The 27664-nt window shown below is 46.7% G+C and overlaps 1 protein-coding gene across 4 annotated transcripts; it reads left to right on the forward strand.

Moving 5' to 3' along the window:
• Positions 1 to 1558: 1558 nt before the first annotated feature.
• Positions 1559 to 15626, forward strand: TMEM171 (transmembrane protein 171). 4 transcript variants are annotated; one of them, XM_009208604.4, is made up of 4 exons: positions 1559 to 2265; positions 4888 to 5594; positions 9846 to 9987; positions 15320 to 15626. In XM_009208604.4, the coding sequence occupies exons 1-4, from the start codon at positions 2192 to 2194 to the stop codon at positions 15333 to 15335; spliced, it is 939 nt and encodes a 312-aa protein (XP_009206868.2). In that variant the 5' UTR covers positions 1559 to 2191; the 3' UTR covers positions 15336 to 15626. The 4 variants fall into 4 exon arrangements, with proteins under 4 accessions (XP_009206868.2, XP_009206866.2, XP_003899842.2 ...); XM_009208602.3 differs by lacking the exon at positions 15320 to 15626 and adding an exon at positions 12956 to 13234; XM_003899793.4 differs by lacking the exon at positions 15320 to 15626 and adding an exon at positions 12959 to 13229.
• Positions 15627 to 27664: the final 12038 nt, after the last annotated feature.

The raw sequence follows: 27664 nt of genomic DNA on the forward strand, positions 1-27664 counted from the left end.
ATATTCAAATCTGTCATGGGTGGTGAGCCTGCAGTCATGTGGCACCAGAGGGGCAGCTGTATCAACAGGCCCCTTGCAGGCCTGCACATGACATGGCCAGAGATTGAGTTTCAAATAAGGGGGAAGGGAAGAATGAGTAGGGAAAGGACAAGGAAACCCTTTTGCACAATGAAAAGTTGTTCACAGGCCTGTGTCAGAGGGGACAAATCCTATAATGAGGGCCTGAGTTCTTAGAAAGCCAGTACCTGCTGTTGTACAATTCAGTCTTGGGTATCTGCCCATTCGCTGGGCATGCTTTGGTGCCCTTCCAGAAGGTGGTATACCTTGACACTTGGACCAGGAAGGCTATCTCCACCCCAAATATAGATTACTGTAATGTCCTTGGGACACAGTGCCTGTATTGTTATAATAATCTAAACGTGTTTGGCATCACAAGGCCATGTAATAAAAGGGCGTTTTCTGGGTTCACAGCATTGTGTGTCCTCTGAGTGACAGGTGTGCTGCGGGAGAAACACTGAATGGTCAGCGCATCTGGCTCAGGCCTTCTCTGCACGTCATCCAGCTGCAGAGGCTACTTTACCTCTGTCGGCCTGGGCCTCAGTTTCCTCAAGTGACAAATGATTGTTTTTCTCAGTCTCCTGTCCCCTTGCAGCCTCCAACCTTTTCTGAACTGAGAGACGCAGCAAAGAACGACAGAGCAAGGGGTTGTGAGTGTTGGCATTGTTCATGGCTGTTAGTTATGGCGGGGATTCAGAGGTCGGGCACCCTGACTAAGAAAAAGTCCACCTTTGGCCACCCAGGCAAGTGCCCCACCAAATTCCAATGGCCAGAACTTGTCCGTTCTGACTCCCTGGTGAACCCTAAAGCCCAGATAACCCCCCTCCCCTCTTTACCTCTCTCTGACCCGTTCTTTAAGTCTCTTCTCACCTCTATGATTAGCTAAGCCTGCTTCACACTTTACCCTCATTGAGCATGACCAGGAACCACTTGTTGTATCAGGTAGGTAAAGTGCTTGTTTGCACATTGAAAAGTTTCATCCATTGGCCTTAACTCTAGACAGGGTTTCAGGCAAGGCAGACAGGAAACTGAGAAGAGAAGGCAGGGCTGGGAAGTCCTCACGGCTTAGGGCACCTCTGCGCTTGGACAGAGAACCCTTGACTCCCCTTCCACAGTGTCCTGACCCCTGGTGTGGAAACTAGCACAGTTGGATCCGTATCACGTGTCACGGGGCTGGTTACAAATAGCACAGCGATTGGCAAACTCATCCCGAAACTCCCGGTTCAAGGGCAGGGAAAGTGACCAGTTTAATTCCGGCAGATCATTAGTGGTAGAGAACCAGGAAGGGGGTTCTATGGCAAAGCAGGGCTATGTGCAGACGTGTGGGTGCGGAAAGGGCAGAGCTAGTCCGGCGCGGGGCTTGCCGCGTCTCGGCCTCAATATCCGAGCCAGGACCTCAGGCCTGAATGGCTGGGTGTGGAGTGCCCTTGTCTCACATTTTGTAGAGCGCACGTCGTCTCAGTGACCTGGTGGCTCCACATCCTGTTCGATGGGGAGCTCGCAGCGAGGCGCTTCCCCCTGTAACCCCACTCCAGGTCTCCGGAGTAGCAGCAGGGCCACAGGGCTGCTGGGTGTAGTCGCCCCGGACCTCGCGGTGGCCAAGGCCACGGCGGCCGGGGCACGGTACCCTGTTCTGCCTGGGCCGCGACCACGAGGGAGGCGGTGGAGAGCGGGGGGCAGGCACTTCTTCCGCGACCCCCACGCAGCCGCTCTCTCGCGCCCCTCCGGAACTGGGCCTCAGGCCTCGAGAGGGAGCGGGCCTCTGCGGGCGGGGCGCGCAGTTCCTCCAGCCAGGGGGAGCATCTCAACTCGCCGGCCCCCGTCAGGCGTGCGGGCCAGGCAGCCGTGGAAGGTGCCCATTTCTCCCAGACTCCTCGCGCGCACAGCCACGGGCGCAGAGGCGGCCAAACCCGCCAGCCCTGGGTTCCGAAGCCGCCCCTGGCTCTCCATGCCCTCGCGGGCGCGCCCCGGGACCCCGGTGGCGGCCAGCTCCCACCGGTCGCTCCTGCCCTGCCCTTCCCGGGCCGCCGCGCCCGCGCGGCACCGCCTCCTTCTCTAAATACGGCAGGGCCCGCCCGCCGCACCAGGACGCACAGGGGGTAGGGTGCTGGGGGACCGGCGCAGTCGAGGCCGCATGCGGAGGCGGACGCCGCGCCCAGCCAGTGCCCACAGCAGCGCGGTCAGCGGGGACGCCGGACCCAGCCTCAGGTAAGAGGCCCCGACCCGCGCGCCTGCGCCGGAGGTGGCGGGTCGGGCGCTGAGCTGTGCGGCCAGGCTGGGCGCCGGGAGCGGCGGCAGCGCGGAGGCGCTGGGTATCCGAGCCCAACCTGCGCCCCTGCGAGCCCCTCGGGCTTGTTGGTTGCTCTCGGGCTCCCTAAAAGCCGCAAACGTATTTCGCGCAGAAGGCAGTTGCCCCTGGTTTCGTTCCCCAAACTCACCAGAGCTTTGGACGTGGAGAGGTGCTGTGAATTTTGCAAATGTCTTTTGGAAAACCAATAGGAGTGTTGGGGAGGGGAGTTTGACTTTGGGGAGGTTAAGTGTAGGGTGGTGTTTGGAATAGGTTTCATTGCGAGTGAGTGTGGGTGTCTTTGTATCCTTTTGTGAGTGCATCTGTCGGGGAAGGAGAGAGACTGAGACTACTGCCACACTATTTTGGATCAGAGCACCTCAGCCAGGTGCTCAGTCCACTAGTCCACGGACAAGAAACTACAGATTCAGTTTCGGGCTTCTGTTTACTGGTGTTTGGGAATTTGCCTTAAGACAGTTGAAGCCTTGTGACTTGCTGCAAAGTTGACTATACTGGGAATAAACGAATTCCTGATAGGACTTTGCAGCCGAGAATCACTCTTCTCTTCCTTGTCTCTGAAACCGCGGAAGAGATTGCATGATTCAGGAAAAAATTAAAAACAAACAAACAAGCAAACAAAACCAGTATATGTAGATTTCAGGACTCTCCATCGTTTCATTCCACTGGGAGTTTTGGAATGTACTCCCTGTAGGATAAGTGAGGACTACTGTATACTCAATATGAAATTCTTATTCACTGCAGGATGTTACTGACTTCATAAAAAATGGGAAGATTAAAAAAATTAATTAGTGCAATGCTTTCTTTGTCTCAGCTTAACTGCATCTGTATATCAAGTTTTCCCAAGTTTGAAATGAAAGCTTTTTTCCCTCCTCTATTTCCTTTTTTTCCCAACTTCCTTCTGATTCTATCATACTTTTTCCTGGAAAAGTTGTTCCCAGTGTAAGATTACCTGCTTGCTTTCTTTACCTAAACTGACCTTCCTTCAATGCGATTTTGGTTTGTCAAGATCATCTTGGGCTTAGGGCCTCAGTCTTGAGTTCCTTCATGTGACCATGGGTGTGAGCAGCACAAAATATTTTAAAAGTTTTCTTTCCTTGGGCAGGTGAAAATAGTCTTCACGATTTTGGATTGTCTTTGCAAATTCCGGACCTGACTTACGGGGTCCTGGTAAAATATCCCATTCATTGGAGTAAAATAAGATAACGAGATAATTAAGTCAGCTGTGTGTAAGCTAGACAACTCTTTAACAACTACTTGGTATATTTAGTATATTATACCCTTGAAGTATAGGGCTTGGGTGATTTTGTGGAAGGTGCTTTCCCACTTGATTCCACCTATGCTATTCTTTCATAGTCAAGTTCCCCCCCTCCACCCATTTTGTGCTTTATAACTAGCAATTTTATTGGCTGCTTGTTTTTTAAATGAGTCTCAACCTCTTTGTGGAAGTAGGTGACACCCATGGAGGAGGGTGAGTGAGAGGCCACACCTGCCTTTGGGTACCTGTCCGCCCTGAAAATGGAGCTCCCCTTGACCTGCTGTGCCACACTTTCCAGGGTCATCCCAGACCCAAGCAACTGGGTCACCAGTCTGTGCTTATTGAGAACCCAAGAACCATTTTTTTTTTTTTTTTTTTTTGGCAAGGTCTCGCTCTGTTGCCCAGGCTGGAGTGTAGTGGCGTGATCTTGGCTCACTGCAACCTCCAGCTCCCGGGCTCAATCTATCCTCCCACCTCAGCCTCCCAGGTAGCTGGGACCACAGGCACCATGCCTGACTAAATTTTGCATTTTTAGCAGAGATGGGGTTTTGCTGTGTCACCTAGGCTGGTCTCGAACTCCTGAGCTCAAGCAATCTGCCTGCCTCTGCCTCCCAAAGTGCTGGGATTACAGGTGCAAGCCACTGCGCCTGGCCTCAAGAACCACATTTTGATAGAATCAACTTAAAAGTCCACCAAACCCACTGTGTTCCTGAACAGCCTTCTTATTCTATTGAAACTGCTGAAATTGGGTCTTTTGTAGATGTAGCCTTAGAAGAAAACATGAAATGGAAAGCTGCGGTAGTCTAAAACAGGAAATGGAAAGTTAGTTACTGAACTAACTGACTTGAAAGTGCTGAGAGCAGCTGTGATGAAAAGTGGGGCATTTGCAATCAGAAAGAATCCCTGTGGTTCTTCCCTCATTCACCAGTGTTTTTTTTCCCCAGGGAAATGAGTTTGTAAGACTCAGAAAACGAAACACCACACCCAGTTACTTTTGTTCTTTCATTTTTTAAAAAAGATACCCTTAGATGTGTAGTAATTGAATTTCCTCTGTTTTGAATATCTCATAAAATTACATATTTAGGAGTTTCTGAATACTAGTTTTTCTGACTCATAAACCAAGTCATTGTTCTACAGCTTATCAGTTGCATAAAGTTCTACCCCCAAGGCCTCAAGCTGGTGTGATTTCAGAAATGGCCAGCAAAAAACCAGGGTGGTTCCGGAACACCTGTGCCCACGTTAATTTGGTGTTTGGTTGTGTTTGCAGAGCTGCTGAAATCTTAGAGGGAAGAAAACACATCCCACACTGCCTCCAGGAAGGGGCTCTCCTGGACATGTCTCCTGCAGCTGCTGCTGAGCCAGATGGGGACCAGCAGGACAGACACGTCAGCAAGCTCATCTTCTGCTTCTTTGTCTTTGGCGCCGTCTTGTTGTGTGTGGGAGTCCTGCTCTCCATCTTTGGGTTCCAGGCATGCCAATATAAGCCCCTCCCAGACTGCCCCATGGTGCTCAAGGTGGCGGGGCCTGCATGTGCCGTGGTTGGGCTTGGGGCTGTGATCCTGGCCCGCTCCCGGGCGCAACTTCAGCTCCGTGCAGGGCTGCAGAGAGGTCGGCAGATGGACCCCGACCGAGCCTTCATCTGTGGAGAGAGCCGCCAGTTTGCCCAGTGCCTTATCTTTGGATTTCTCTTCTTGACAAGCGGCATGCTCATCAGCGTCCTGGGCATTTGGGTCCCTGGATGTGGCTCCGACTGGGCACGGGAACCGCTAAACGAGACAGACACTGGCGACTCAAAGCCCCGGATGTGTGGGTTCCTTTCTCTGCAGATCATGGGGCCCTTGATTGTGCTTGTGGGATTGTGTTTCTTCGTGATTGCCCACATTAAGAAAAGAAACCCGCTGAATGCTGGCCAGGATGCCTCTGAGAGAGAAGAGGGACAGATCCAGAGTATGGAGGCTGTCCAGGTCACTGTAGGTGGGTTGCTGTCATTTGCGTTCTTGCTTCTATCACAGTGGCTTTGCAGCAGGGTTTCACCAGCTGCTCTTGGTTCTCGTCTGGATTCTCTCACTTCTTCCATCTCTCACACATGTGTGTGCATACACGCGCACACCCCCACCATGTGTACATACACAATGCTGCTGCTGTGGGAAGCCCTGTAGGAACCTTGCATACATCGTTTTCCCCCAGCAACTCTTTCCTACTTTGCAAAGCATTGGGATATTAAATTGACCTTGACCGAGGTCACAGAGCAAATTAAGAGGAAAGTGAGAAGAACTGTGAGGACAGCCTTGGAGCCTTCTACCACCTTAGGGACTCACTAAGTGACTGTGTTACCCCTGTTATTCTCACACCAAAACCACATAGCATTTTAATTGTGGGACACTTGGGTTTTCCTCCCAGGCTGTCACTAGCTGGCTGTCCTTGTAAGTCCTTAACCTCTCCTGCGTTGGTTTATATCTCTGTAAAACGAGCAGTACCTCTCTAAGATTCCTGCAGCACTAACATTCTAGGATTCTGGATCTGTCCGAGTCCAGCAGTCTTCAGGTGTTTTGAGGGGCCTCTGCACTGTCTCTGTGTTGTTCCTTTATTGTGACATCATCCGTGGCTGCAGGGCTGAGGCAAAGCTTGGAAGCAGCAGGATGAACCAAGATGGACTATGACAGCACCTGTCACTTCTTTCTCCCATGGAATGCCTACAAGTTCCTTTTGGGTCCCCGGGTTCTACAGAAGAGATACAGTGCCATTTCCCGGAGCCTGCCCCCTCAGAATGATGGCAGTAGCACTGGCCTCAGCTTCACACAACCAAGGAAAAACCCCATCGCTGCTCACTGGCAGATCACTTTTTTTCAGTCTCCTACTTTTGAAAGAGTGAAGTTGTGAAACCAATGACATTTAAAAGGCTAGGAAAAGAGGTCTGCAGAACAGAAAGCATGGAGGGGACAGAGAGGGAGTGTGACGAGTGAGATGCGTGTCCTGTTTGGGGCTGTCTACTGGAAGCAGTGGAATTCACTGACCGCAGCCTGGAGGGGAGGAACTGGGTTGCTGGACTTGCATGGCACCAGCCTTGGAGAGGAGGGGCAGATGGATCTGCAGCCATTCCTTGTGTAGAGCCAGGGTGGATGCTCCCAGCTTACTGATTAATATATTTATGCATTAATATATTTATGGTGACAACACAAATGTTAGTTATATATTCACAATAGCTAACACTTATATAGGGTCTGTTTTTGTGCCAAACACCCATTTAAGTGCTTTATCATGTGCTCTGAAAGGTCCCCCTGTGTGAAATTCATTCACACCTACAGCAACCCGAGGAGGCAGATACTGTTAGTACCTCCATGTTACACAGGAAGAAAATGAGGCATGTAGGTATCAAGTGACTTGCCTAAGGTCACACCCTAGCAAGTGGTAGAGCAAGGTTCCAACCCAAGTGTGTGGGCACACCCACAGAATAGCCTTTGCATGGCACCCTGCCCAGGGCACGTGGGTGTGATTCCATTCTTGGAAGTTATTACATGAAAAAGGGGCTCCCTTTAATTTGACAGATGTTCTCAGTGCTTTTGAGGAACACCATGGGGTACAAATAAGTATGTTCATCCAACACTGCTATGCTTCCATTTAGTTGGGAACAGTTCAAGGGGAGTTTTTGGGTCCAGCCTTCCACCTGGTGGCTAGAATCAGAGTGGAGGCAGGGGACAGAGCCGCGGTGCTGCTCCTGGTGTCCTTGTCCTGAAGTTGGCACCTCATGGTTTAAAATCTTTTCAACTTAACCCTTTAAACCCCCATCAAACGTATGAAAATCTTGCATCCTAACTCCTCTCCTTTGATATTGTGGGATAGGGTTTACATTTGTTGAATCCAAGAAGCATGCTCTCTCTCCTTGTTGTGGGGACACTCAGTGCTATCCTGGATACACAGCAGGTGTATGAGACAGCGCTCCCTGGAGGGGTGTGTCTGTTGTCCGCTCACAGAGGACGTCAAGTTCTGAAAGATGCATGAAAGGGAACTCGCAGAGGAGCGGCCTCTTTCCAGGGAGAGCAGGTTGCAGGGTGTGGGCAGGCCGAGCTGCTGGGACAAAGGGCTGGAGAGCCTTGGAGGTAACAGGTTACTGGAGCATTTCCTTGTGTGTTTTTGAGAGGTGACTGGCCTGCCCTCAAGGCTTACTTCACAGGTTCTTTATTCTACAGTGTGTAATGGAAGTGAACATAACCCCGATTCCTCTTAACCTACCAAGACCTTCTAAAAAAGTAAATGAGAATCCCAGGACAACTATTATGCTTTCTCACCTTTAGATTAGCAAAACGTATTTTAAACTCTCATTGCCTTCTCCTTGCAGAAGGAAGGGGAGATAGAATTAATGCATTTTCTGAAGGGCTAAATTCCCTCTGGGAAATGATTGAGGCTGCTGTGGCTCATGAAGGATAGAGAGTGGAGCCAGTGGCCAATTGCCTCTGTGGTGTTTCTTCATCATGCAAATCAGTGCCCTTGGCTGGTGTTGAGCTGAGAGAGTTGGCTCTGTACTCCTCACTGTGTTCACTGCCAGATGCAAATCGGCCCATCTAGTCCTTCCTTCTACCTGTCCTGTGATGCAGGTACCACCCAGCCTGCAGCTGTGGCGGCTGAGGTCAAGGAGGTCACCTAGCTTGTTCAGGTTGGAAACCCCATCATTTTAAAGAATCCTATGCCACCCTAAGCAAGTGTCAGACGTGCTAGGAGTGCGAACCACTCTCCTGCCTACAGGGAAGTAAAGCCACATCTTCTTCCTTTTTTCTGAACTGTTATTGCTATTGCCAGCTTCTTAGAGGCTTTCGCCAGGCCCCCAGCAGTGGTGCTGCCACAGCTGCACACTGTTCTGGGCCAGTGGTGTGGTGCATTTTATATTGGAATCGGAATACAAATTAGAGCTTGCATCTGGTCCCTAGTTTCTCCTCAAAACATGAGGATGTATTCTGGAATGAACAGTAGCCACAGAAATGCAAAAACCAAACTTGTTTGGGTTCGACCTTCATCTGTATAGTTGGGTGAAATTTTGGTAAATAACAGTTAGGGACTGTAGTATGGCTTATTGTCATTTGCTCAGGGGCTGAAACTACATTTGAGCAACAAGGCACTTTAGCTAACAGCTAACTTGTGAATTAAGTTGTAGGCTGGAAAAGAGAAAAGCTTTATCAGCAGTAAACACCCCAGAGGAGGGAAGGGAGCTCGTTAGCAAACAATTCACAGAGAGGCTTGGGCTTAGACTTGCTACGAAATATAGACCCACTTTCATACCATAATGGTCAGCACTCTGGATTCTGAAATGTAGGCCTACTTTTAAAAAATTTGTAGTAAAAAAAAATATATATGTATATATAGCGCATAAACAATTTAAACTGCTTTTTGTTTTGTTTTGTTTTTTGTTTTGAGACAGAATCTCACTCTGTTGCCCAGGCTGGAGTGCAGTGATGTGATCCTGGCTCTCCACAACCTCTGCCTCCCGGGTTCAAGCCTCTCCTGCCTCAGCCTCCCGAGTAGCTGGGATTACAGGCGCCTGCCACCACGCCTCCACCTCCCAGAGTGCTGGGATTACAGGTGTGGGCCACCATGCCTGGCTTTTTTTTTCCTTTTTTAAAAGACATGGTCTTGGTCTGTCACCCAGGCTGGAATGCAGTGGTACAAACATAGTTCACTGCAGCCTAGAACTCCTGGGCTCAAGCAGTCCTCCTAGCTCAGCCTTCCCAGTAGCTGGGACTACAGGCGTTTACTCCCACATCTGTCTAATTTTTTTCTTTTAATTTTTTTGAAATGAGATATCGCTGCGTTGACCAGGCTGGTCTCCAACTCCTGGGCTCAAGCGATCCTTCCTCCTCAGCTTCCCAAAGTGCTGGGATTATAGGTGTGAGCCACTTCACATTTTTAAATGGTTTAGTGGCGTTGAATACAGTCACAATGTTGTTCAACCATCATCATCATCAATTTCCGGAACTCTTCCATTATCCCAAACAGAAACTCTGTACTCGCCAAACAGCAATTCCCACTCCCTTCCCCACTCCCCAACCCCTCCCGGCCCCTGGTAACCTAGTCTACTTTTCTATCTTTATACATTTAATGGGCTCACTGTTAAATTCTGGAGTTAGCAGCAGGTGTATTGACCTTTTATATAGATGGGCCTACTTAATTTTGCTTTTGCTAATTTGCTTCCATTTATTACCCACCTGTCTTCAACTAAATATTGTGTTTCCTTAGGTGACTCGGTAATAATATTTCCACCACCTCCACCACCTTACTTTCCTGAATCTTCAGCTTCTGCGGTCACTGAGAGTCCTGGGACTAACAGTCTGCTTCCGAATGAAAGCCCCCCTTCATATTACAGTATTTTCAACTATGGGTAAGAATTTCAATTTGAACTTTGAGAGAGGCCTGAATTCAGGCCACACTAGTATTAAGGCTGTGGTTCACCAGGAGGCATTTGAGTATTTTTTTTGCTGATGTTATGTCAGAATTTGTGTCTTGATATTAACAGTACCTTTCAGGAAACTTTGGGCAGCACATAAGTTAAAAATGATAAAGTGATCATGCTGGGTGAATATGAAGCCTATCCAGGCATCTTTATGTGCTCCTAACAGGGGTGATACTTAGAATGTTTAACAACCCTTGCCGGGTGTGGTGGTTTACACCTGTAATCCCAGCACTTTGGGAGGCCGAGGTGAGTGGATCACTTGAGCTTGGGAGTTTGAGACCAGCCTGACCAACATGGCAAAACCTCGACTCTACTAAAAATAGAAGAATGAGCTGGGGATCGTGGCGGGCATCTGTAATCTTAGCTACTCAGGAGGCTGAGGCATGAGGATCGGTTGAACGCCAAGAGGCAGAGGTTGCAGTGAGCCTGTTACCGCTGGAGGGTGTCCAGGTTATTGGTGTTTTGAACAAAGAACTGGACAAAATGCACAAACAAAGCAAGGAAAGAAGCAACAAAAGCAAAAATCTATTGAAAATGGAAGTACACTCCACAGGGTGGGAGCAAGCCTGAACAGCTGCTCAAGGGCCCAGTTCCAGAATCTTCTTGGATCCAAATCCCCCCTAGAGGTTTCCCATTGGCAACTTGGTGTTCACCTCATGTAAATGAAGTAGTGGCCCACAATCAGTCTGATTGGTTGAAGAAAGCAGCCAATCAGAGGCTGAAGTGAGGTTACAAAGTTGCACTCCTATGCAAACTTTCAATTTCCCATCTGCCAAAAGGTGGGTGTTTGCAAAGGGAGTAGTCTTTGGTCCTTTCGTTACTTACGGGTGGAAAGTTAGGGTTTTCCTTTCAATTTAGTTCTAGGAAGTCAGCGTGAAACAGCCGTAGGTTCCCTGCTTCCAGACCCTATTCTTGTGCCCCGAGCCGAGATCGCGCCACTGCATTCCAGCCTGGGCAACAGAGTGAGACTCTGTCTCAGAAAAAAAAAAAAAAAAAGAATATTTGACGACCCACTAATCAGACTGAGCGCCAGGACTGGGCCAGGAGGCCCCTGCTATGCTAGGCTTCACTGCTTTCGATCATGGAGAGGTGTGAGGGTTCCAGGGGATTCCCAACAGTTACAGAAGGGCTTTAGTACTCTGATGGCTGTGCTTGGGTGACTGGCTAAAATCAGCCTAAGCCCTGACCCAACACAGCTGGACCTCTCCTTCAATATTCGCTCCTTCCCTGGGCCACAGAGAACATCAGGTCAACACTCACCCTACACAGAAGGCTGCGAGGCGGGCTCTAGTGGGACGGGCCAGAGGTGCCAGGAGCCTGGGGTAGGGGATCCAGATGGAGAATGACACTGAGGAGGAGGCGGAGATGATGAGTTCCAGGGTGAGTGACAGGGAAGCTCAGAGGTCCCCAACTGAGAGGACGTGGGTGATGAGCTTGGTTTTGGTGGTGGGCGGCTGATGGTGGAGGCACAGTGAGATGAGGGCCTTGGAGGCAAATTGGGAGGAGCTGGGTTTTGGGAGAGAGAGGAGGTGGTGGAGATGGAGCTGCAGAGGTTGTTGGAGAACCAGGAGGGTGAAGAGTCAGGGACTAGTGGGAAACCCCCGGGAGTGGATTGTGCAGATCCCAGAAATGGTGTGCTCAGCGAGCAGGGCTGGAGAAGGCTCTGGTGGTACCTTTTAGAATGGGAAACTAGGGTGCAGGAAGGAAGAATTGCTTCAAGTTGTCACTGGCTGAAGCAGGTAAAACAATGAGATATGTGCATTTTTGCACGCAGTGAGCAGCAGGGACAGAGAGACTGGTGCTCACTGCTGGGGACAGCACCACCTTACCTTGTCATTCGTGTTTGAGGAACTCCCTCTCCACCCTGCCCTGACGGAGCAGACAGTGGGCCCTGGAGCAGCGGCCAGGGTGCTTTTCCTCTGGGGCCTGGAGGGAGTGAAGTTGTGTAGAGATTCTTTTTCCACAGAAGTAGGGGGACAGGTTATCTGATGGGAGAGAGAAAGAGGTGGCTGACAAGGACAGAATTGGCTTTAGAGCTTCATATGGGGTCGTGGTTGGGGGGATCCAGGGAGGTGCATGTGGGAGCGGCCCTGCATGGAGGAAAGGCAAGCTAGGGCTGGACCTCTGTAGAATTCTCATCGTGAATGTTTGTTTGTTTTTTCTTCTTCTAATGATAAACTTCCCCAAACCCTAAAATCAATGTCTAGTAACTTAAACTACTACTGCTGCTACTATGATTTCTGTGTCCCAGGGTCTGGCTTTTCTTGCATTAGTTTATGTAATTCTCATATCCACTCTAGGAGAAAGGAACGTTATCATCCTCATTTCACAGATAAGGAAACTGAGGTTTAGCAATGTTAATTCACTTGCCCAAGATCACGTAACTGGGAAGCAGCAGAGTAGATTCCAGTGCAGGTCGACTTTTGTTAGAGCCCACTCCATTAGCCAGTATGCCTTCCTGCCGTCCTTCAGGTTTGTGGCTTAATGTTTTAATTTTCCATATGCATAAGTTTGTCTGCCTTATGTTAGCTGTCCCAGAAGACAGAATAGCAGAGAACTCTGTGTGTGTGTGTGTGTGTGTGTATGTGTATGTGTGTGTGTGTCTGCCTATGGTCTCCTTGGATGGTATCTGCAAATTTGTATTAAATGTCTTTTCAATGACAAGGGGAATGACAGCAGGAGTGAAACTGTCTTAATGTTACACTCAGCTCTAGGAAAAGGAAGAGGTAAGAAATCAAAACAAATCTATGAAAAGCAGAGTGTGGGAGAAATTACTCCTCAGTTTCTTGCAAATACTCCTAAGTGCATGTAATGAAACGTTTGAAAAGAACCTAGTACTAAAGGGGTGTCACTGTTTTCATTCCCTCCCCTTCATGTTCTCTCTCCTTCTCTTTAGCAGGACCCCAGCTTCAGAGGGTGTAGCCTCTGAGAGAGACTGTGAATCTATATATACCATTTCCAGGACGAATTCATCTTCTGAGGTTTCACATACTCCTCATCTTCCATCTGAATTGCCTCCTAGATATGAAGAAAAAGAAAATGCTGCAGCTACATTCTTGCCTCTATCTTCTGAGCCTTCCCCACTGTAAACTATGGACTGCAGCTCAGTTTTATATGTAATGGATCACTATTTTATTTAATTTGTTTTTTTAATAAAAAATACAATAGCATTGGCTAGATTCTGACTTTCCTGCTACAGCATCAACAGGGGTAACCAGCCTTCCAGGTTAGATTCCAGCCATTAGTGCTTCAGACCATGGAAAGGGGCAAAGTGCCCAGGGTCCAGGAACTGAACGTGCCCTCTTTGGATAGCATCTATTCATTTGCACTCAATGTCTTTTCAATGAAAAGGGAATGATAACAGGAGTGAGACTGTCTTAATTTATTCATTTGTACATTATACACTTGGACCTACAACCCTGGGAGGGAGGTGAGATTATTTTTATCGGTGGATAAAGAAACAAAGGTTCAGAGAGTCTAATTAACTTCTTCAAGGTCACATAGCTTCTACGTGATGGGCTTGGTTTTGAACCCAGCTAGCTGGTTTCTGGAAGACTGGCTCCCTACCCTGTGCTGTCAGAGGCCTACCAGCAGCAGTGGTTAATGTTTAGCTTGGTCTGTTCTCTCTCCAGGGTTAGCTACTTCTGAAACAGAGAAACAAGATTACTCCCTTCATTTCTTTGTTATTTCTTCTCTTCTTCCCTTTTCTCTTTCTCTCCCCTCCTCTTTTCTCCTCTTCTTACTCCCTTTTCTTTCCTTTTGAAAGAAGATGATTAGGGAGGCTTTATGCTGGGGCAGTCACAAGCATGTTGATATCCTGGAGTCTTTTTATAGTGAAATTTCTTGACAGGAAATTTCTTGGGACACTTTGGCAACTAGATTCTCCTCAAGAGGCTCAGGAAGGATTTGCCTTTCTGTATGATGACATACTAGAACAAAACTGTCTGAACCATTGCTTTTTTATTCTTATAAGGATACTGCTAGCCAAAGCCTATTGTATAAGTTGGGTGTGTTAATATATATTTAATGCCAGATCTAAACCTTAAGAAATAATGACTAATAGCCCTCCTTCCTTCCTTCCTTCCTTCCTTCCTTCCTTCCTTCCTTCCTTCCTTCCTTCCTTCCTTCCTTTCTTGCTTGCTTTCTCTCTCCCTTTCTTTCTTTCTATTCTTTCTTTCTTTCTTTCTTTCTTTCTTTCTTTCTTTCTTTCTTTCTTTCTTTCTTTCTTTCTTTCTTTCTTTCTTTCTTTCTTTCTTTCTTTTTCTTTCTTTCTTTCTTTCTTTCTCTTTCTCTCTTTTTTTTCTTTCTTTTCTTTCTTTTTCTTTCTGTCTTGCTCTGTTGCCCAGGCTGGAGTGCAGTGGCACGATCTTGGCTCACTGCAAGCTCCACCTCCCGGGTTCAAGCAATTCCCCTGCCTCAGCCTCCCAAGTAGCTGGGACTACAGGTGCCCACCACCACGCCCAGCTAATTTTTTGTATTTTTAGTAGAGACAGGGTTTCACCATGTTAACCAGGTTGGTCTCGATCTCCTGACCTCGTGATCCACCTGCCTCAGCCTCCCAAAGTGCTGAGATTACAGGCATAAGCCACTGCGCCCGGCTGACTAATAGTATTTCTAACTGGAAGAAACTGATTTTTAGAATATGAAATCTGTAGTAACAGCTTTTTTGGTAACAAAACTTAGTGTAGCAAAAATGTGAATTTTTTAATGCCTTTTACACAAGCCATAATCTCACCCTAACTTGGTTTATTCCTGTATTTAAGTGTCTGAAAGCAGAGCAAAGGGGCCTGCATGCTCCAACAGTTTGACTGAGGTACAGAGCAAAGGGGCCTGCATGCTCCAACAGTTTGACTGAAGTAATGACTGATTTCATGTGAATCGCCACTGAGCTCAGTCAGGGTGGCAGTTGGTACCAGCAGTACTAATCTGTTTTTAAATTGGACATTTATTGGCTTGAACTGCTCTTAAAATTCTGCTATTTTTCCTCCTGAGAGGTTAATTATTCACATTTAAAAATTAGAACAAAACTTCCTTCTGCCGTTGTTTAAAATGCTCGAGCTCAAACTTCCAGGTAGAATTACTTTTAAGCATTCATGAGTCCTCATATTAATCAAGAACCTTTTAAATGGCTCAGCGTTGGGTTTTGTAACTGGGTATTTTACATTTATATGCTATGCTAATAAACTTAAGCAAGGGATTTGCCAGGCTCAGGAATAAGTTTGATCTTCTGGTTATGGAATCTCCTCTGGTTCCATCGCAGTGTTCAGCAAACCTGAGACTGAAGCTGAAGTCTGCAAACCTCCCGCCTTTGAAAATTCTGAAAGTGTGAGGATGTTTACTGCAGGGCCGAAATCACATGCAGCAGAGCTAGGCCAAATCAGTTACCCCCAGCAAGATGCGTTCTTTTCCTATCACGGTGCTGGCAGAGGATGACAGCTTCCGAAAGCCCCCCTCGGTGGACTGTGACTTGTTTTTCTTCGGTTTGTTAGCTTTTTTATTGAGGTAAAATTTGTATAATACAATGAACAGTGTATGTATGTATGTATGTGTGTGTGTGTGTATTTTGAGACTGGGTCTCACTTTGTTGCCCAGGCTGGAATACAGTGGTGCAATCACAGCTCACTGCAGCCTCTAACTCCGGGCTCAAGCCATCTTCCTACTTCAGCCTCCTGAGTAGCTGGGATTATAGGCGAGTGCCACCACACCCAGCTAATTTTTAAAATTTTTCATAGAGATGGGATTTTACTATATTACCGAGGCTGGTCTCCAACTCCCCAGGTTCAAGCAGTCCTCCCGCCTTGGCCTCCAAAAGTGTTGGGATTGTAGGTTATGGAAGTCTATTTCATTTCCATCAGTCCTTTGCCGTATTCAGTGGGTGAGTCCTTGTGCCCAGCCTACAATTAACCATTTTAAAGTGAACAATTCAGTGGCCTTTAATACATTCACAGTGTTATACAAACCACTACCTCTATCTAATTCCAAGTCATTTTCATCACCCTAAAATAAAACCCCACATACATTAAGCAGCCCCTCCTTCTCCTCCTCTGTGCCCCAGCTCCTGGAAAACACCAGTCTGCTTTCTGTCTGTATGGGTTTACCTATTCTGGATATTTCATATAAGTGGAATCATATAATATGTGACCTTTTGTGTCTGGCCTCTTTCACTTAGTGTGTTTTCAAGGTTTATCCATGTTGTAACAGACATCAATACTTCATTTTTATGGCCAAGTAATACTCCATTGTATGAATATACCACATTTTGTTTATCCCTTCATCCATGGGTGGACATCTGGGTTATGTCTACCTTTTGACTGTTATGAATGATGCTGCTATGAACATGCATGCGCAAGTATTTGTTGGAGTACCTGTTTTCAATTCTTTAGGGTATATACCTAGCAGCGGAATTGCTAGATCCTATGTTAACTTTAAGTTTTGGAAGAACCACCACCCTGTTTTCCACCATTTTACATTTCTACCAGCAATGTGTGAGGGGTCTAATTTTCCCATTTTCTCACCAACACTTGTTTTCTATTTTAAAAAAAGCATAGCTGTCCTACTTGATATGAAGTAGTTTTTCATTGAATTGTATTTCCCTAAGGGCCAATGATATTGAGTATCTCTTCATGTGCATTACTTGGTTTGGAATACCAGACATTATCATCAGCACACAGAATCTTGCAAATCTTGCTCCAGATTTTCCTCCTATGGCTTTGGAAGGTCTGATGGCCCCACTCTAGATAAAATAGTGACGAGGTCTGCAAATTCAGATGGGATGACCCAGCCATGCCACCAGAGGATGAAAGCTGAGGGGCAGGCAATATCCCCCAGTCTCTACCTGAGAGTTTCACGTGGGGATAGGAAGAGTGATGGTGCCTGCCACCTGCCCCAGTCGTGTGAATGTGGCCACTGGTTTTCTGATATGGGTGCCGTGTTGAGCACTGAGGCAATGTGGGCGGTGGGTCTTTCCCGAAGGGGCCATCATTCCAGGGTAGGTCTTGGGAAAGGAGGGGGTCCGGAGACAGGAACTAGGAATTAGACCTCAGAACTGGCCTTAGGTCATGGGAGAGAGACCCGGCAGTTCAGCCAATCAGCCAGGATCTTTCCTGAGAGCACATGCAGAGCTCAGGTGTGGGCCTGTCAAGTGGAGGGAGCTCCTGCAGCGTTTCCTAAACTTCAGGAAGATCAGAACCACCTAGAGTAATTGTTGAAAATGTCAACTTCCCCTGCCCAATAAATCTACCACCTCCTCCACCCCAGGAGATAATGTTTACCATCTGGGAATCTGGGAAACGCTGCCCATGGTGACGAGATAAACTGCAGAGGTCACACCCTGTGGTCTAGATAATCTGGGATTATGACCTCTCTTGTCACTGCTCGGCCTTCTGGGGAGTCCTGTTTACATGTCCCAGCCTGTGCTAGGGGTTCTCAGGGGGAGGGGTGTGGGTTCACAGTCAGCCCCCAGCCCCCAGTGCTCATGGGGGCTTCCTACAGTCTCTCTGTCCCAGCGTCCCAGGAAGCTCTGTTGGTGAGACACCCACAAGGGCCTGGGAAACAAAGCCAGGGGCTCATCACCTGCCTGGTCCTCTCACAAGTGTGCACTTCCCCTCTATCTCCAGACAGGGGATCTCGGATTCATTGATTAAGGAAGGTGTGGTTTTTATCTCTGCTGCTTCATCTTGGAAGAGGCCAAGACTGTGCTCCTAGGAGCACCGGATGATGTTTATCACAACAGGCAGAGATGGAGGAAGATGATATTTGGGTCAAAATGGACAATACTGGAGACTGCAAGTGAGGAGTAGTGTGAAAACGGTCCTGGCCCTCAGTGCCCCCAACCCCTGGTGAATCGGGGTGGGTGACTTTACTGGGTTAGGATGGTGGGCTGGCTTCTGCTGGCTGCTCCCTGGGTGCAGAAGACCCTGCTCCGTGGGCCTCTGATATAGGAGCTTCTCCCAGAGAGAGGGTAGTCAGGAAGCACACGGTGGGGGCTGTGGGCCTGAGGGGAGAAATGTCCTGGGCTGTTGAAGGGGAACCATGCATGGTCTTCTGGCTTTGGCTTCGGCTGCAGGCCATAAGCCCTCCCGGGATCTTGCATACTTGGGATTCCTGGAGTCTCATGCATGCTGCCACCAGCACAAGCACCCCAAGAGGAACCAAGTGGATGACTGGGATACAGCTTTTCCTCCCTAAGGAATGCTTGGTGGGGGGAGAGCCCCGCTGGGTGCGGCATGTGACTGCTTGAAAATGCCGTCTGCCCCTGCCCGGCGACCTCTCCGGGGAGATGCTGGCTGAGGTGAGGCCAGTGCCAGGAGTGTAGCGTGACATCCTCCTTCCCTCCCCAAGGGGACAGGCCGGGCAGGCAGCAGGCTTATGAGGGCAGTGGGCAGTCATTTAAACACTGTGTGTTCTCCCAAGGCTGCTCAGAGTCTCAAAGAGCTGGAAGTTGGGCAGGGTGGGTGAGTGGGTGGGTTGGGGCGGAGGAGCCTCCATGGTTGTCCTGAGCCAAGCCACTCCCAGGACATTTCCTTAAAGGCTTTTGAAATAGCAAGTAAATCCCACCTGCTGGTACGAGGTTCTCCAAATAACTAATTTATGAGGGGTTTTCACGAAGCAGGAGGACTGTCTCTTTTCCTGCGAAGATAGGACTGAGTGGTCAGAACCCAGCCAGATGGAGAGGCTTGGGGAGATGCCAGGGTAGCCTCTGCAGGGGCTGAGGTTCTTCCTCAAACTCAAGGTCTTCCCGGGGGCCCAGATCCCACCCAGGAAGCAGCCATTTCTCTGCCTAGTGTCTTAGACCCCCTCCAGATGTGGCTGGTGGTGCACCTGCCTTCCCTCAGATCCACAGGTGTTATGCTGCCTCCAAGATTCCTTTATGTAGGCTCTGAAACTCTGTTCTTTTCTCCTGGTGAAGCAGCATAATTGTTTTGGGTAAAAACCTGAGGTTCATCATCTCGCGCCAAGAAGATTAAACAGATGGACACATGCAGTGGGTTAAGGAGTAGAAAGCTTAACAGGCAGAAGGAAGGAGAAAGGAGAATAGCTCTCTTTCAAGATAGAGGTGTCCGAAAGGGAAAAGCCAGCCCTCGGTGGACTGCGCCAGACTTTATAGACCGGCTTGAGGAGGTGGCATCTGATTTATGTAGGGCCCACAGATTGGTTAGATCAGGTGTGACATTTACATGGTGTGTGGGCGAAGGCTGGTTTTTCCCCCAATCTTATTATGCAAATGGGCTTTCTACTCTGCTAGCACCATCTTGTCTGCTCCTTACTGTACACATGGCTGGCAAAGAGAAGAGAATGGCAAGTACAGCTGCCATTTTGAACATGCCTATTCCCAGGTAGCATTTTCCTGTTGGCACAACTGTCAGCCTTTGCCTGTCCAAGCTTCTAGCTTCCTTGTCTACGTCTGCAGCTGGATTTTACAGGCTGTTCTTTGTTAGAAAACAAAATGATTTTGGGGGCTGCTTTTCATCAAAAGGAAAACCTTACCAAGGACTTCCTTACCTTCACTATCTGCCTAAATAATTCCTTTTTAACTCCTATATCACTGGTCCTCCAGGCAATAGACCCTGCTGCTGTCTCAGCCTTTTCTGTCAAGCTGGAGTTTACCCCAGGAGCCTACAGGTGAGGATGGAAGCACGGGTCTTACAGGGGGCCGCTCTAAGCGACTTCCCTGCAGTGTCTCATGGACTTATCCCTGCTGCTCTGGGAAAGGTAACATGTTATTATGAGTCCTGCAGGTAGACGCTGGCAGAGCCAGAACCTGTGCTGAGGTCTGCCTGATACCAAGGCCTGTGTCCTTCACAACTGTGCACTAGGAAAGGATCTTAGCACCACTCTATGTGGCTGTAGGTAGGCAACTGCCCCTCTCCCATCCTCGCCCATTTCTAGGGTGTCCTTCAGCTCTAGAAAGACACTACAATTTCAGTCCAGCTCCTATAAGGGTCTCCTCCACTCCTTTCCCTAGGCTCCTGGCTTTGGAAACCTTTCCCTCTGGAACCCTGCAGGTGGAAGTGGGATGAGATTAGAGAGGGCAAAGTGTCTATCAAAGTTTCAAAGGGAGACTTCAAGTTCAGTGTAAGGCCATAGCATGCACCAGAGCAGCATGCTCTTTGCTATTGGGCAGGCAATTTTGGTTCCCCAACCTGGGAAGAAAAATCACTTTAACCTTGCTACTTCTGTTGGAAATTCCCTTAGTACCGGTAATTGATGGGAGCAGCATGGAAGAGCCAGGCAGAGGGTGGTCACAGCATGTAGCCCCTTCTGCAGGGAGTTGGGATGGACAGAATGGCCTGTGGTTAGGGATGTGTGGGGGGTGTGTATGTGTGTGAAAGAAGAACCACAGAATGGCACTGCCCAATGCCCCTGGAATTAGTCTTAGCTGGGGAATCTACAGAGACATTGTGAGGAGCCTAGATGGGGCTAGGTCTTGAGACCAGGTACAGCGAGGGAGGGGTGTAGCCCTAGGCAGGCTAGTGGGGTGCAGCTCTGGCCAGGAACACCTCCCAAGCAAACCCTGGAGTTTATGGAGACTGGCTGCCAGCCAGATCATGAAGTAGATAAGTGCTATCAAACAGCATGGCATGCTACTGAGAAATTATTATTATTTGTAATATTAAAAGATTAAAAGAGCTGGTCATGGTAGCTCATGCCTGTAATCCTAGCACTCTGGGAGGCTGAGGCAGGCAGATCATCTGAGGTTGGGAGTTCAAGACCAGCCTGGCCAACATGGTGAAACCCCATTTCTACTAAAAATACAAAAATTAGCTGGGCATGGTGGTGTGCACCTGCAATCCCAGTTACTCGGGAGGCTGAGGCACGAGACTCACTTGAACCTGGGAGGCAGAGGTTATGGCTACTGCACTCCAGCCTGGGAGAAAACGCAAGACTCTGTCTCAAAAACAAAACAAAACAAAACAACAAAATTAAAAGATTAAAAGATCCTTGACAAACTGGCGTACTTTTTCCACCGGTTCCCTGCAGTTAAGTGTCTACGTTGTTTCCAATTTTTTGCTATGAGGAAAAAATGCTAAAATTAATGTTCGTATTTTTGTCTGAAAGTTTTTATTGTTTCCATTGTATTTATTTTGAATGTGTGTATATATAAAATATATATTACAATATATAATATGTATCTATACCTACACATATATGTGTGATGGCTAAGTGTATGTGTCAGTTCGATTGGGGTAAGCGATGTCCAGATAGCTGGTAACATTAGTTCTGTGGCATGCGCCTGGAATCCCAGTTACTCCAAAGGCTGAAGCAGGAGAATTGCTTGAGCCCCAGAGTTGGAGACCAGTCCGGGCAACATAGTGAAAACTTCTCAATAAAAATAAATCAATAAACAAGCAATAAATAAAAAAAAAAAAAGATATTTCTTTGGAAGAAAGCAGAAGAACAAAACAGCAGAAGCTGGGTGAATCTGCTCTCTCTTCTTCAGCTGAGACATTCATCTTTACCTGCCCTCACACACCAGAGTTCCCTGTGCTTGGGAGTTTGGACTCCAGAACTTACAGGTCCCCTCCCTCCACCTGTTCTCAGGTTTCCTGACTTAGGCTGAAATTACACAGTCAGCTTTGCTGGTTCTCCAGCTTGCAGACACCATATTAGGGGACTTCTCGGCCTGCATAATCACATGAGTCAATTTCCATAATAAATCTCTCTCTCTGTGACACACACACACACACACACACACACACACACACACACACACACTCTCTCTCTCTCTCTCTCTCTCTCTCTCCTATTGGTTCTGTTTCTCAGGAGAATCCTGACTAATACAATATTATTGTCTTAATATTGAATCATTTGAGAGTAAACTGTGAACATTACAATTCTTTATCCCAAAATACTTCAGGATTTATCTCCTGAGAATAAGGATATTCTTTTAAAAAGCCATGATCCAAGTATCAAATTCAGGAAATTTAACATTGATACACTATTATTATCTAATATGCAATCCATATAACTTTTTTTTTTTTTTTGATTTGGAGCCTCGCTCTGTCACCCAGACTGGGGTGCAGTGGCACAATCTCGGCTCACTGCAGCTTCCACCTCCCGGGTTCAAGTGATCCTCTCACCTCAGCCTCCCAAGTAGCTGGGATTACAGGTGCCTGCCACCATCCCCAGCTAACATATTCCAATCATTTTATAATTTTTAAAATTTTTATTTATTTATCTTTTGAGACAGAGTCTCACTCCATCACCTAGGCTGGAGTGCTGTGGCGCGATCTCAGCTCACCACAACCTCTGCCTCCTGGGTTCAAGCAATTCTCATGCCTCAGCCTCCTGAGTAGCTAGAATCACAGGTGCACACTACCACACCTGGCTAATTTTTCTGTATTTTTAGTAGAAACGGGGTTTTGCCATGTTGGCCAGGCTGGTATCGAACTCCTGACCAAAGTACTGGAATTACAGGTGTGAGCCACTGCACCTGGCCTCCAATCATTTTTTTTAAAGTCAGTTTTATTTCATTAATACAGACTACCACTTCAGTCCATTTTTATTTTCATTTCACTGACCAACCAGTTACCACTGGTCTTGCATTCTAGTCTCCTCAAGGGGTTGGTTAACATGGCTCTCTGTTCCCTGTGTCTCTGGAAACTAGAACTAGAAGTCAGACCTAAAAGCTCACATAGATTATTGCTAAACATTCAAACAAAAATACTTCAGAGGGAATGCTGTATGTTTCAGACTTCCTCATATCAGAAGGCCCTATACGGGAGGTTGCTCACATTTAGGGGTGCAAAGTGTGAACTGTAAGATGGTGGCTGCTGAATCTTGGGGCAATATTTTGGCACAGTGCAAATCCCTGTCTATTCCCCAGCAAACCTTTTCCTAATGGCTCTAGCATCCACTAACGGCCCTCGCCTGTCCGATTCAATGATGTCATCACAGATCTCTGTAAAGAAGGGCAAGCATTCGTGCATCAACGAGGATGGACTACACGTGTTCCTAAAAAGCCAGGTAAGAATTTCTTCTTTACCTTTAAATACCAATTTTCAGAGTATTAGTCTGCTAGGGCTGGCATAAGAAAATACCACACACTGGGTGGCTTAAACAGAAATTTATTTTCTCACAGTTCTGGAGACTGGAAGTCCAAGATCAAGGAACTAGCAGGTTTGGTTTCTGGTGAGGCCTCTTTCCTTGGCTTGCAGATGGCCACCTTCTTGCTGTGTCCTCACATGGCCTTACCTCTGTGGGTCCACACTCTTTGTGTCTCTTCTTCTTGTAAGGCACTCGTCTTTTTGCTTTAGGGCTTTATAACTTCTCTTAATCTTAATTACCTTCGGAAAGGCCTTATCTCCAAATATTTTTACATCAGCTTGGGGGTTAAGACTTCAACCTATGAATTTAGGAGGTAGCAGGGAGTGGTACACAATTCAATCCATAGCACAGAGCAAGGAGTTGGTGTGAAAATCTCTCCAGTAATGACAAATGAGACTCTCTCTCCCTTGTTTTTTTGTTTTTTGTTTTTTTTTTTTCCTCTCAGTCTCCTATCCCTATAAACTCATGAATTTCAATTAAATCAATGTTTTCTTTTATGTTCAAATAATTCCAAATTTGGCTAATCCTTTGCAGTGGTTCTTCTGTATTTTTGATGTGTCCCCCAGAGAATAAGCTACCCTAAGCTCACTTTGTTTCCCTGCCCTAGACCTGGAAAAGCCATTTCTCCAGCCCTGAATCCTTTTGTGGAAAATATATTTAGAAACCAAGATTTGGAGTTGAAGTTTGCTCATTGCTACTGAAGTGTCATTTCCAGCACTTTCAAGGGCTAACAGATTTTTTTTTAAACCATAAATTGACATTAACATTTCCAATTCAAATTTAACTTAACACTTTTTTTCTTAACTCTGTGTATTAGTCTGTTCTCACACTGCTATAAAAGAAATACCCGAGACTGGTTAATTTATAAGGAAAAGGGGTTTAACTGGCTTATGGTTCCACAGGCTGTACAGGACACATGGCAGCATCTGCTTCTGGGGAGGTCTCAGGGAACTTTTACTCATGGCAGAAGGCAAAGTGGGAGCAGGTGTCTTACATGGCAGGAGCAGGACCGAGAAGTGGGCCAGGGGAAGAGGGGAGGTGCTACACACCTGTAAACAACCAGATCTCATGAGAACTCTATCACCAGGCAGCACCAAGGGGATGGTGCTAAACCTTTCATGAAGGATCTGCCCCAGTGATCGAATCACCTCCCACCAGGCCCCATCTCCAACCCTGGGGGTTGTAATTCGACATGAGATTGGGTGGGGACACAGATCCACACCCTATCACTTTGATTTTATATTTTTATTTCCTTTTTCTTACTCTGAAAATCTTGGTTTCTGTTAACACAGTCAAGCTGATGCATGAAATGAACTATCACATTTACCTATTTATTACACATTTATCTTGATTTATTGTGTAATATAAAAAAGTTTCAAAATTACAATTCAATATTGTTAATAACAATAAAACTACTGAGTTAAGTAACAAGATTTTTTGAAGATTTTTATCCTTCAAACATATCTATGTAAGTAAAGTTAGAATAGTATATTAAACTCATTTAAATATTTTTTTCTTTGTTTTCATATTACCAATTTGATATATCATTAGGGTCATTTATTCATGTTTATATTCAATATTAAGGCTAATTTTGTTTTTTTAATTTAATTTTATTTTTGAATACATACAACATATACTATATTAAAAAGTGTATGTAGAGAAGTCTCGATCCCATCCCTGTCTCATCTGCCCTCTTCCACCTTCCAGTCTTTCTTTTTGCAATACACACCACACACACACACATGCGCACACACACTAATATATGCGGCCCTGCACCTTGCTTTTTTCATTTAGTTGTATCTTCTGGCAATCACTCCACATAGTGAGCCTTCTCACTTTTTTGGAATGGCTGGATAGTGCCCCATTGTGTGACTGTACCATAGTTTCTTCAACCAGTCCTCTAATGATGGACATCTAGATTGTTTCTAATCTTTCAATGTTACAAATAATGTCAGAATGAGTCATCCTGTGCTTATGTTCCTTTTGATTTGTGAAGGTGTATCTGCAGTGCAAACTCCTGAAAGTGTCATTGCTACCTTAAAATGTAAATGCGCATGTAATTCTGGTAGATATTGCCAAATTCTCCTGCATAAGGGCTGTGCCATTTTACACTTATTAGCAACAAATAAATATGCCTATTTCTTTGCAGCTTTGTCTATGGAGAAGCGTTATCTAAATTTGACTTCTGCATTTTTGCTGATCTGATAGGTGAGAGATTGGATTTGAGGACAGCCGTAATTTATATTTCTGTATGAGTGAGATTGAGCATCTTTTTAAATGTTAAAAGTGGTTTGAATATTCTTTTTTGTGAACTATTTATATTCTTTGCCTGTTATTTACTAGACTGTAGTCTAATTTTTTTAACAAAACCTAAATAGTTTTGATGCAAGAAAAGTCACTTTTCACCTACCTATCAGAGAGATATAAAACACAAAACCAAACCAACAAGTAAATATCTCAATACTGTGCTTTGCTCCCTCACCCCCAAACTCACTCTAAACAAAAAGTATTGGTGATCTCTTAAATTCTAACTTTTCTTCATAGGCCCTATTGCATCAGCTGGAGTGTTTTGGCACTAAACCATCATTTTATTATTTTTCAACATCTTGGCCAGTCAGCTGGTTTTGTTAGATTGTGACGTTAACGAAACAAAGGTTGCAGCTTTGATACCCATATGTGTTGCTGGCTCTACACCCAGAAAAGTTGTTCCCAGCCAGAAGCAGGACTGCCCAGCTGCCTTACATGCAGACAGAAGTCTCAAAAGAGCAGCTGGGAATGGGGAGGTAATGGCGTCATCTCCAAACACAGTTCACCCAGGGGGTGCGTGCCCTAACTCCTGGCTCTGGAGGCCTGGTGTAGGTATTTGCCTGGGAATTTCACTGTGAGCTGAGCAGCCAGTTGAGAAGATACATGTGCCAAACAGGAAAGCATGCAGAACTCTGTATCATGTGGTTCTGAAGCTGGCTGTTCTAAATGGAGTGACAGATGGGACTCCCCAATGTGATCTCAGAAGTAGCCCTAAATATGTGCAAAGTCCCTGTATTCATTGTCTATTGCTGCATAACCAACTGGCCAAAAATGAAGGGCTTCAAAGAGCAAAGCGCATATATTACCTTGCATGTTTCTGTGGGTCAGCAGTTCTAGTGGTACAGCTGGGTAGCTATCTGTGAGGTTGTGGTCAAAATGTCAGCCAGGGCTGCAGTCCCCTGAAGGCATGACTGGGGCTGGAGAGCCCACTTCCAAGATAGTCACTGTTACAGACTGAATGTCTGTGTCCTCCCTAAATTCATATGATGAAACCTCATTCACAATGTGATGATATTTGGAGGTGGGGTCTTGGAGGTGATTAGGTCACGAGGGTGGAACCTTCATGAATGAGATTGGTGTCCTTATAAAAGAGACCCCAGAGAGCTCCCTTGCCCCTTTCACCACAGGAGGACATGGCAAGAAGACAGCCATCTATGAACCGGGAAGTTGGCCCTCATCAGACCGTGAATCTGCCGGTGCCTTGATCTGGGACTTCCCAGTCTCCAGAACTATGAGAAAGAAATATCTGTTGTTTGTAAACCACCTGGTCTCTAATATTTTTGTTAGGACAGCTTGAACAGACTAGGACAGTCACTCACATGGCTGGCCGGTTCATGCTGGCTGTGGACTCAGATCTTTCCATGTGGACTCCCACAGGGCTGCTGGAATGTCTTTGCAGCGTGATGCCCGGGGCCCCTCAGAGCAAGAGATTGAAGGGAGAGCAAGGGGGATGCTGCAGGGTTTTTCAGGATCCAGTCTTGCAGTCACACACCATCACTTCTGCTAGACTCTATTTGTTAGAAGTGAATCACTAAGTCTGGCCCACACCAAAGGGGAGAGGAATTAGCCTTCACCTTTTAAAGGGAGTTGTCATGAAGAATTTGTGAACATAGTTAAGAATCACTACAGTTCCCAAGGCCGGGATGCTTTTTCTCTTATAATGGAAGCAGGCTGGGTGACTGCTGACCTGTGAGGCATGTTCACCTCTGGTACACCTAATGGTAAATCAGAAGAAGATGCAGCCTCCTCCCAGGTAGGTGGCTTTCCCCCTTAGGAACTGACTTTCATCACACTGGCCTTCAGTGTCCTTTGGCCTGTCATATCAGTGGAAGCAGTTAAAACACAGATTTCTGTGTTTCATCAAGAGATTCTATTCCAGTGGGTCCAAGGGGCTAGTGAATTTGCATTGTTACAAGTGTTCCAGATAAAGTAAGCCCTTTGGTCCTTGCCCAGAAAAAGAGTGAGATGACTTTTCTAGCACTGGGCTTCGGTGTCACCCACCAATCCCACCCCAGCCCCACTGAGGGCAAGTTGGACCACATCACTGTATCCTGTTGAGCACTCATAGCACCATGCCTGGCAGAGGTAACTGCATCATGAGTTTTTGGTGGATGGATGACGGATGGGAGAATGAATGAATTCGTGAATGATCATAACTCAGTTGCACTGACTTTGATGATACTTTTTCAAAAGCAATAGTTTCAACATCACCTAAGACATTATTCCTGTGAAAAAATGTTTAGCCTGATTC

The sequence above is a fragment of the Papio anubis genome, chromosome 5, assembly GCF_008728515.1.
Source record: "Papio anubis isolate 15944 chromosome 5, Panubis1.0, whole genome shotgun sequence".
Taxonomy (NCBI): domain Eukaryota; kingdom Metazoa; phylum Chordata; class Mammalia; order Primates; family Cercopithecidae; genus Papio; species Papio anubis.